This window comes from Cricetulus griseus, chromosome 5 (genome assembly GCF_003668045.3).
Source record: "Cricetulus griseus strain 17A/GY chromosome 5, alternate assembly CriGri-PICRH-1.0, whole genome shotgun sequence".
Classification (NCBI taxonomy): Eukaryota; Metazoa; Chordata; class Mammalia; order Rodentia; family Cricetidae; genus Cricetulus; species Cricetulus griseus.
Genome location: NC_048598.1, coordinates 76850588 through 76862160, shown reverse-complemented (window position 1 = coordinate 76862160; position 11573 = coordinate 76850588). Strand labels below are relative to the sequence as shown.

Below are 11573 nucleotides of genomic sequence, written 5' to 3'. Positions count from 1 at the left end.
GTGTCCAAGTACTCATCTGGGCCACAGGGCAGACACACACTGTCAGAGGTAGGAGTGCATTTAGAAGACAGGTATCTTCCTTAAATGGAGAAGACAATGTACCAATCACAAATAAAACACTGGCAGTAAATGTGCTGACCAAAATTAAACAACACACTGGGCATGCTGGTTCACACCTTTAACCCCAGCACTCAGGAGGCCGAGGCAGGAGGGTCTCTGAGATCCTGGCTAGCCTGGTCTAAGGCGCAAGTTCCTCAGGGAAGCCAGGGCTACATAGAGAAATGCTGTCTCAAAAAAACAACCAAACCAAGAAAGAAAGCTAAACTACAAGAGCAGATGCTGAGCATGTGTGAGGATACGGGTTAAATCTCCAGCACCAAATAAAGAAATAAACAGCAATCTACTGGTTTGGTTTACAGAGCAGTTGATCCATGAAGCCTTTAAGACAGCCTAATATGTGAGATGAGGGCACTCCAGGCAGTGCACACAGTACCTGAGCTCCTCAGGCCTCTGCTGGCTGAAATATCCTGCCCCAGTTTTGCTGCACCTATGTTGCTCCCTCCTACATTTGCTCTGACTACAGTGCTCTCTTAGTTTGTCTAAATAAACAACCAACCAACCAACCACCCTCTTTTGCACTCCCAAACTCCTGACTGAGAAGCAGAACTCAGAAATAAAGCTGCACTCTGCAGAAATTGAGGAGTTTGCTGGAATGGACCAAGAGACGAAGAGGGCTAGGTAGAGAATTGGTCTTCCCCTTGTATCTTCCGACTCTCCTCTACCTTCACCGTGGACAGCTGGCTCCCCATGCTCTATATGCACTACCAGATAATGAGTCCGACCAAGACTCAAACACTGACACACGTTTGCATGCATGTGTGTATGTGATAAAAGTATTGCCTCTGTGTCCTGTACATTCAAGAAATATTTGCCACTGAAACATCCAAAAGATCTTAGTAACAAAGTAACCCAGCTTCTGCTGCCCTCACCAAGAACAAGAGAGAGTAAGGACCCAGCAGGTTGGGACTCCACAGGGGCATACAAATGCCAGCCACATTTGTGGAAGGTAGTGGCCAGTCAGCCCCCTTTACATCCTTTGGCTGGTATATGGGAGAAGATCTGTCAAGGGTTAAGAAATCCCAGTTTGGTTATTCCAAAATAAGACCTCTGTGCACACATTTTCAAGTGTCAGTTGTACTTCATGTTTTACCAGGACATGATTTTAGGAAACCCTTCTGTCTCAGGACCAGTAGAGGATCAGTTTCTGAAACTGCCTTTGATTCATAGGTGATGAGATCTATTGAGGGAAAGCATTCTGTCTTCTGAGTGGCAAACATCACTACCTACCACTATCATGAAAGGTCTATGAATTTCTTCCTTCACCTCTTAGGACGAGAGAGAGAGAGAGAGAGAGAGAGAGAGAGAGAGAGAGAGAGAGAGAGAGAGAGAGAGAGAGAAGCTAGAGAGCCCTGAGGTGCAGGAGTACCTGGTTCGCATTTGCTGCAACACCGTCCAAGGTGCTCATAATGCCTTTCCCGGGTGCATGGAGGAGCTACCAGGAGGGTCACCTGAAAAGAAAAGTGACATCAGGAAGACATTTCACACAGCTTATTCCTGGACAGCATGAACAGTGCATGGCTGGGCTGGAGAGACAGCTCAGTGGCTAGGGCTTTGCTGCCAAGGCTGATAACATACGGAAAAGGAGAGAACCAACACACAAAGCCTATCCTCTGACCTCCTTGTGAGTTCACAAGGCACAAAACAAGTAAGGGAAAATGAACTGTCAAGTTGTACTTCTACAAGCATATGAAAATACTGTAAGCTTCTCATGCTACCAGCTTCAACATTTTCACTTTCCTAGGCTAGTCCATTTTCACTAAGGATATATAAAACCATCCTTTTAGCACAGGGATTGACCTTCTTAGACAGTTAAAACTCTCTGGAGACACAGAGTAGTAGGCAGAATTAAAGGGAATTTCCCTGTGTGCAGAGAAGGTGAAAACTTCTTCATGAAAGACACTTAAGAAGTTGGCTCCTTGCAGGGCATTGGTGGTGCATGCCTTTAATCCTAGTACTGGGGAGGCAGAGGCAGGCAGATTTCTGTGAGCTCAAGGCCAGCCTACAGGGAGTTCCAGCACAGCCTCCAAATCCACAGAGAAACCCTGTCTCGAAAAAACAGAAGAAGAAGAAGAGGGAGAAGAAGAAGAAGAAGAAGAAGAAGAAGAAGAAGAAGAAGAAGAAGAAGAAGAAGAAGAAGAAGAAGAAGAAGAAGAAGATGAAGGCGGCTCCAACCCCTCCCACTTCATCATCATCCCTGTTACCAGCCCTTATTCCCAAACTCTGGCAGACTCCATAGGCCCAGGTATAGTCCATACAAGTCAGAAAGAAGAACAGTACCCTCTCTCCTGGGCTCTACAACTTTGGAAGAAGACTTTGGCTTTACTGGAGGCTGGGCTGGATCTAGGGACCCAAGGCACCCAGAACCTCAGTGGAGACACCCTACTGGACCTGAAGACTTGCCAGTCACCACTTAGGACAGAACACCAGAGAAGAAACAGAAAACAAAGGAACAAAACAACCATCCATCAGAGACAAAAACAGGAATCAACACCTAGACCTACAATCATCTCAAGTCTAGATGCCTAAACACCAGTGTAAGAAGACAACAACAGAAAGGGCAATATGGAACCACCAGAGGCCACTGATCCTACAACAGGAGGACCCGAGCATTCCAACGCAGCTGAAGCACAGGAAAATAACTTTATGAAGATGATAGAGGTCCTTAAAGAGGAAATGTTAAAAATCCTTAAAGAAATTGAGGAAAAGACAATAAAAAATTTGGAAGAAATCAATAAATCCCCTAAAGAATGCCAAGAAATCCAAGAAAAAAAAACAAACAAACAAGTGAATGAAACGGTTCAAGACCTGAAAATGGAAATAGAAGCAAAAACAAAAACAAAAAACCCACAAACAGAGGGTATTCTGGAAATGGAAAATCTGGGTAAGCAAACAGGAACTACAAAACATCACCAACAGAATACCAGAGATGAAAGAGAGAATCTCAGGCATTGAAGATACAAAGATACAATACAATAGAGGTAATAGGTTTGTGAGCCAAAGAAATGTTAAATCTAAAAAAAAAAATCTAACACAAAACATCCAGAAAATCTGGAGCACCATGAAAATACCAAACCTAAGAATAATAGGAATAGAAGAAGGAGAAGACTCACAACCCAAAGACTCAGAAAATATATTCAACAAAACCATAGAAGAAAAATTTCCCAAACTAGAGAAAGACATCTATAAAGGTAGATGAAGCTTACAGAACACCAAATAGTTTGGATTGGGAAAAATAGTCCCCTCGCCACATAATGATCAAAACACTAAACACACAGAATAAAGAAAGAATATTAAAAGCTGCACAGGAAAAAGGTCACGTAACATATAAAGGCAGATCTATCAGAATTTCACCCTACTTCTCAATGGAGACTCTAAAAGCTGGAAAGGCCAGAACAGATGTCTTGCAGACAATAAAAGACCACAGATGCCAGCCCTGACAACTCTTCATCATCATAGATGATTAAAACAAGATATTTCATGACAAAGTCGAATTTAAACAATAGCTGTCCACAAATCCACCCCTATGGAAGGTATTAGAGGTACTAGAGGAAAAACTTAACCCCAAGGAAGTTAGCTACACCCATGAAAACTCAGGCAATAGATAATCTCACACTAGCAAAACCCAAAGGAGGAAACACACACACACACACACACACACACACACACAAACAAACACACACACACCACCACCACCACCACCAACAACAACAACAAAAATAACAGGAATTAAAAATTACTGGTCTTTACTATCTCTCAATATCAATGGACTCAATTTGCCAATAAAAAGACACAGACTAACAGAATGAATACAAAAACAGGATCCATATTTCTGCTGCATACAAGAAACACACCTCAACATCAAAGATAGACATTACCTCAGAGTAAAAGGTTGGAAAAAAATTTTTTTCCAATCAGACAGACCTAAGAAGCAAGCTGGTGTAGCTATCCTAACATCTGACAAAATAGACATCAAACTAAAATTAATCAAAGAGATGGAGAAGGACATTTCATATTCATCCAAAGTAAAATGCATCAAGAGGATGTCTCAATTCTGAACATATATACCCCAAATACAAGGGCACCCATACTTGTAGAAGAAACATTGTTAAAAAGCTTAAATCATATATGGAACTCCACACATTAATTGTGGAAGATTTCAGTACCTGGCTCTCAGCAATGGACAGGTTTTCCAGACATAAACAAAACAAAGACATAATGTAGCTAACAGATACTATGACTCAAATAGACATAACATATCTACAGAATGTTCACCCAAACACCAAAGAATATACCTTCTTCTCAGCATCACATAGAATCTTCTCCAAAATTGACCACATACTCAGGCACAAAGCATGTCCCAACAAATAAAAAAATTGGAATAATCCCCTCTATCTTGTCAGATCCCATGGATTAACGTTGGAGTTCAACAGCACAAACTACAGAAAGCCTACAAACTCATGGAAACTGAATAACTTTCAACTGAATTACCAATGGGCTAAGGAAGAAATAAGAAGGAAATTAAAGACTTCCTAGAATTCAATGAAAATGAACATACAACATACCAACCCTATGGGACACAATGAAAGCAATGCTAAGAGGAAAGTTCACAACACTAAGTGCCTAGATAAAGAATTTGGAGAAACCTCACACTATTGACATAACAGCACACCTGAAAGCTCTAGAACAAAAAGAAGCAAACACTCAAGAGGAGTAGACAGCTGGAAATAATCAAACTGAGGGATGAAAGAAATAAAATAGATACAAAGAGAATAATACAAAGAATCAATGACACAAAGAGTTGGTTCTTTGAGAAAATCAACAAGATAGGCAAGTCCTGTTCAAACTAACTAAAAGACAGAGAGAATATCCAATTAACAAAATCAAAAACAAAATGGGGGACATAACAGACACTGAGGAATCCAAAGAATCATCAGGTCATTACTTCAAAAACCTGTACTCCACCTAATTGGAAAACCTAAAACAATTCACAAATTTCTTGATAGGTACCATATACCAAAGTTAAATCAAGGGAAAATAAAAGAGATCTTGTGGGTAGACAGGAAGCAGGAGGAGATGGGAACATGGGGGATCCAGTAGGGGGGTATATGGAGGGGGAGAGTACTGAAAGAAATAACTGGAAAGGGGGGATATTTCAACATCAGGTGGAAACCCGTTTCAAGGGAAGCTCCCCAGAATCTACAAGAATGATCCCAGCTATACAATTGTGGATGGGCTGCCTGAACTGGCCATCTCCTGTGACTGGGTGGGACTTCCTGTGTAGAGATTGGGATGACACCCAGCGCAGCCATACAACCTTTGACCTATAGTCTATCCTGCCTTGGATGTGCAGGATGGGGGGTGGGGTGCAGAGCAGTGGTGGTGTGGAGATTGTGGGAGTAGCCAAACAATGACCGGTTCAGTCTCAGATCCATACCATGAGAGTGAGCCCACCCCAGACATTGTCTGGAGCTCCAAGACCTAGAGGCTGAATGACCCAGGGACTTAAACATGATTGGAGATAAAAATGTCAATGTAATGACATTCTATTATACTCATAACCTGGTGACTACCCCAATTGTCATCAGAGAGGCTTCATCCAGTAATTGATGGAAACAGATGCAGAGATCCACCCACAACCAAACAGGCTAAGCTCATGGAATCCTGCTAAAGAGGGGGAGGAAGGATTGTACAGACCAGAGGGATCAAGGATATCACAAGGGAACTCACAGAAACAACTAACTTGGGCTCACAGGAACTCACAGAGTCTGGGCTGACTGCCAGGAAGCCTGCATGGCACTGACCTAGGCTCTGTACATATGTGTGACAGTTGTGTGGCTTAGTCTACTTGTGGGACTCCTAGCAGTGAGAGCAGGGGCTGTCCCTAATGGTTTGGTTGACTTTTGGGAACCTATTCCTCATACTGGGTTGCCTTGCCCTGCCTTAAAACAAGGAGTGGAGCTTAGGCCTACTGCAACTTAATATGCTATGCTTTGTTGATAACCATGGGAAACCTGACCCTTTCTCAACAGAAACAGAGGAGGAGTAAGAGGGTAGAGGGGAGATGGGGAGGGGATTGGAGGAGAAACTGCAGTCAGGACATAAAATGAGTGAATAAATTTAATTAATTAAAAAAGAAATTGGTCCCCCTTCTCCTGTGTCAGTGGGGATCTGCTCCATGAACTCATACAGGAATGTAATGAGCCAATCATACGAGTAAACCAGGAGATTCACTGTTACAAGCTTCCCATGTCCATTAGAGGACATTTAATACTGCTTACCTTCCAGAATGCCAAAACATTTAAAAAGTTGAAACAACAAAGACTTGGAGGCACTCTGAGGGTTAAGCCCCACTGCCTGTTGCCTTGAAGTCCAGCCAAGGTGCTTGCACACTCAGAGAGTGTGTCTCTTTTCCAGGCTTAATGATTTGCAACTGAAAGGCACCCTTCATGCTCAGGGTTTGAACTTACTCCCCAGATAGTGGTGCTGTTTGGGGAGTTTGTAGACCCCTGAGAAGTCAAGGCCTACTTGCCAGAAGTCTGTCACCAGCACAGGCTTCTGAAGGTTCTCCCTTCACTTTCTGCTTCCTCGTTTGCTATGATGTAAAACATCATAGCACTTCTGCCTCCATGAATTGCCCTCCCTGCCATGATGGAGTGATCTCTCTGAAACCATGAGCCAAAACCAATCTTTCTTCATTTGGGTTGTTTCTGTCAGGTTCATAAAAAAAAAAATGAATGTAACTGATACATGCTCCAAATCAGTATGACTCGAATACAACACAAAACAGCCGTGACCCTATGATGACCACAGTCTTAGAGCTGTCTCCTTTAACTTTCTCAGTGTGAGAAGGCAACAACAAACATAGTGACAAGCAGTTAGACAGAAAACTGAATAGCCAGACATAATTGAACAGTTCCCCACATTGCATGCACACCGCATGTCAAGCTTCCTATCTGTTCCAGATAACAAGTTACAGACTCCCCATGGTGTTTAGAGTTAAATGTTAAATACATACTTGGGCAGGTGCTATGGAGGCAGATGAGCCTGATCTTAGAAGAGGAAGGCCAGGGAAGTTCTCAGAGACCTGGCAGTGAGCTAAGGACATGGATATCAGTCAGATCAGGACATAGATACTAAAAACTGGAGGGAGGTAGGCAGATGGGACAGGACAACAGATTTTGGCCATCAGTTTAAATAGACACAGGAAAGTCTAAAAAGATATCGAGAGGGTGAAGACATTAGTGTTAGAAAAGGAAAATGGGGCAATAAGCTTGGCAATAGATGCCCACTGGTGCAATAGTGGCATATCTGCTATGGAGGCAACCAACTGTCTGATCCATGGGGGGACACTTGTGTCTAGTATAGAAAATTTAGCCAAGAGTTGGTAACTAGAGAGATCATAGGCTTTAGGGAAGAACCCATCATTTTGTTTCATTACATGGACATGTGTTTAAAACTGCCTTCTAAACATTCACTTTTGGTGTTGTTTTGTTTTTTTTTTTAAGTTGGGGTTTCTTTGTGTAGCTATCCTGGAACTCACTCTGCAGACCAGGCAGATCTGCCTGCCTCTGTCTCCCAAGTGTTGGGATTAAAAGCATGTGCCACTACCAGCCAGCCTAAACATTCATATTTTATACCCTTAGATTAGCATTGCTCTCAGCCTTCCTCAGAGAAGCATCTTATTGCAAAAGACAACAGCTAATGAAGAGACTCATAGCTGGTTGCAGTACCAAAACTAAGGGATGGTGGAAAATGCTCAGCTCTAAATGAGACATCCTTATCATCTCTTCTGAGGATCAGAGGACATCATAGAAGATTGTGGGGGGAGAGGGACATGAAAGAGAATGAGGAGGTATATTGCAAAAGATGTCTTCTGGATATGACATGGCCATCTCATTCATAAACTCACTTAGCTGTGGTTACCCACACAAGACCTGCACAAGACTGGGCCTGATAAAGGTTCATCAAGGAAAGGGAAAGGGCTTGTGTGGCCCCATCCCTCCCTGAGAATTAATGGTGGCTAAAGAAGGGAAGTCACTTTCTTTAAGAATGTAGCCGCTGATAAGTTGCTCATGTTCCAGTAACTTCCTGCCAATGCCCATCCAAGCAACTGTAATGAAGTTTGGTGGGTCACATACACAAAGAAACACATAAAAGTAAGGTGGGTACTTGTTAGGAAAAAATCAAGTGTTCTGTGTGGTAGGGAGGGTGGATGAAAGGATACTGAGGGAGTAAAAATGACTGAAATCATAAATATATATGAATGAAATGATCAAAGGATTTTTGCAGATTTTTTTTATCGGATTTGGAAACAAGATTGTTTTACATGTCAATCCCAGTTCCCTCTCCTTCCCCTCCTCCCCTCCCAACCCCCCCTCACTAAAATCCTATCTATCACATATCCTTTCTGCTCCCCAGGGAGGGTGAGGCCTTCCATAGGGGGTCATCAGAGTCTATCATATCCTTTGGGATAGGGCCTAGGCCCACCCCCATGTATCTTGGCTCAGGGAGTATCCCTCTATGTGGAATGGGCCCCCAAAGTCCATACCTATGCTAGGGATAGGTACTGATCTACTACAGAAGGTCCTGTAGATTTCTGAGGTCTCCTCACTGAAACCCACGTTCCTGGGGTCTGGATCAGTCCCATACTGGTTTCCCAGCTATCAGTCTGGGGACCAAGAGCTCCCCGTTGTTCAGGTCAGCTGTTTCTGTGAGTTTCACCAGCCTGGTCTGTACCCCTTTGCTCATCACTCATCCTTCTCTGCAACTGGATTCCAGTTCAGTTCAGTGATTAGTTGTGGGTGTCTGCTTCTACTTCCACCAGCTGATGGATGAAGGCTATAGTATGGCATATAAATCAGTCATCAATCTCATTTAAGGTAGCCTCTCCTCTGTTACTTAGATTGCTAGTTGGTGTCATCTTTGTAGATCAAAGAATTTTTTAAAAGAGGAATGGGAGATAAGAACAAAGACAGTTATCCTTGATCAAGACCAAAATCAAAGAGAGTTTATCTGCCTATGAGCCAACTTAGAAGAAGAATATGGAGGTAATAGGACTTGGAAGAAGCCACTTATCTGAATGTCTCAATTATGAGAGAAGTCAAATGGGATCAGGGAACACAGTGACTGGGGTCCATGAGGAAGTTACTGGAAGGACTGGTGAGAGGATGAATGTACATGGACTTGCTTCTTGGACCTAGCTATCACTCTCCTAGATGCAAGGTTTCATGAACCGGGTGTTTCCCATACATTTGACTGGTGGTGGGGCCTTGGGGACACCTCAGCAGGTCCAGCAGAGTTTAGCAGGAACACCTGAGAAGAGATCTCCACAGTTTTCCCTTGGGTCCTCTTGTTCTCTCTTCTCTTACAGGGTTCCATTTCCCTGGATGGAGCTGTGGTTCTTTTCTGGTCTCAGTGGCCCTCATAAGAGAGACAAGCAGAGGCAAATAGCAAAACTGGATGTGGCTGATACAGACTTCATCTGACAGGATTTGTCTGAGCCGAAGGATGTGAGCACTCGTGTACACTGATGACAAAGACAGATGTGTGGGCGGGCTGCACTTCAGACAACAAATGTTATCAATTGCTTCTGACCCATTAAGAAAGCAGCAATGGTATCTGTCAGATAAGCACATACTTTGCCTGGGTGACACTCACAGAAAGGTACTTTTTAGGGGAATTTGACAAAAGAGCTGAAGCAACTGATCGGAAGCTCTGTGATGGTCCAGCCTGTGCTTGGACCATCGAGCATCATCCAGCTGAGTATGTGGAGACTTGACTCCACATCCAGGATGTAACTGATTCCCTCTGCAGCCAGGTCTAGGGCTAGCTCAGGCTTTAGCTCCCCTCCTCCCCCCCCCCACACACACAAAAATCACCATTCAAAAGCCACTACCTGACACAACTCCAAAACAGATCTTTTACAAGTCATTCCTTCACACCCATTTCTCCCCTCAAGCATTTGTATAGCTCTTTGTTCACACACATTTTCTCTCCAAAATGAGGTGTTACATAATTCATACATCATAAACATAACCTTTTAAGTATTACCAGCCATGATTTTAGTATATCCACACAGGCATATAGACATCACTACAATTTAATACTAGAACACATTTTTCCTATGTAGACCAGGCTAGCCTGGAACTTGCTCTAGGCTGGCCTTTAATTCACAGAGATATGCCTGCCTCTTCCTCCTGAGTATTAGGATTAAAGGTATGCACTACTTCATCCAGCTAACCCTGATAGCTTTATTTTTATTTTTATTTGTGTGTGTGTGTGTGTGTGTGTGTGTGTGTGTGTGTGTGTGTACAGGTATCCTCCAGCTAAACACCTGGGTCCCTGCTCTACCTGCCCTGGCCCCTATCTTTGCCTACAGGACTCTATTTCTGACCTCACCATCTTACCACAACGGCTGCCCTGCCCACCAGCAGTGGGCAAGAGCCCACCCACTCACTCAGGACTCCTCCCAGCAGTACCCCTACTCTTCCCTCCAGCTGTCCAGAACTAGGGCAGAACTCAAGCACTCCTAGTAACCAAGGGACAGCTATTGTTATTGCTTGTGATGCGACTTGAGGAAGCCCCCATGGAATGGTAGGCAACTGGATGCTGATGTGAACAGCCTGACACAGCTATGCCTTCCTCTTTCCTGGAAAGGTACAATGGCCGGCCTTGGGAAGTAACTGTTTCGGGATGACCCTAGAGCCAGAACTTTAGAAGCACAGCTGTCTTCATGAAGCAGATCAAGCCAAACTCCATTTGAAATGTTTGTTTCTTGAGGAGGGATTCGGTCCTGTGTGTGATATAGTGAAAAGACACAGCCAAAGGCTTGGGTAGAAGTCTCCTCCCACTTGTGCTCAGTTACCCTCCCCCTTCCTCAGATAGCCAGTGTTACCTTAGCTTGTTTGTTTGTTTTGGTTGGGCACATCCTTCTAGAACTCAAGAACTGTGACCCATTTCAGAGACCAAAACATATCAGAATCATTGCCTTAGGGACCAAGTCTGTTTGCAGTGAGTAGTTTTGGGGGTGTTTGGGGGAATACAAACTGACCTGTCATTCTTAGAATTCAAAAAAAAAAAAAAACCCAAACCACAAGGCAGTGCATTGAGAAGGGCCTACTACAATTTAATTAATAAGCTAGAAAATTCTATTTGGTCCATACAATAAACATCTACTAATCTTAAAAAAATACTTCCCCTGACTCCACAAGAAATATTGGAGTCTGTACAGCAAACATCTCCTCCCATGGCAAGGCAGTGTGTTGTGCTTAGGTTTTCCTGTCACATTCCCATGGCTTTTTTGGTTTGTGTGCTTTTGTTTCAGAGCAGACAGGTGTTTGGCTTAATGACTGACAGAACCTTCTAGAAGACATCTCTCCACAGTCTGTAAAAGATTTGGGAAGGGATAATAAACTATTATAATTACGTTCCTGGGGCACAGGTGCAAAGGTGCT

At 43.4% G+C, this 11573-nt stretch overlaps 1 protein-coding gene across 1 annotated transcript in view; it reads right to left on the bottom strand.

Annotated features, from left to right (window-relative positions):
• Tnfrsf11a (TNF receptor superfamily member 11a) overlaps window positions 1–9864 on the bottom strand; it is a 42595-nt gene extending 32731 nt beyond the window's left edge. The window contains exons 1-3 of the mRNA XM_035445838.1: window positions 9778–9864; window positions 1487–1568; window positions 1–79 (exon numbers count right to left, since the gene is read on the bottom strand). The exon at window positions 1–79 is cut by the window's left edge and continues 47 nt beyond it. Of these exons, the coding sequence (XP_035301729.1) occupies window positions 1–79; window positions 1487–1568; window positions 9778–9864 (248 nt within the window). The remainder of the gene's footprint in view (window positions 80–1486; window positions 1569–9777) is intronic.
• Window positions 9865–11573: the final 1709 nt, after the last annotated feature.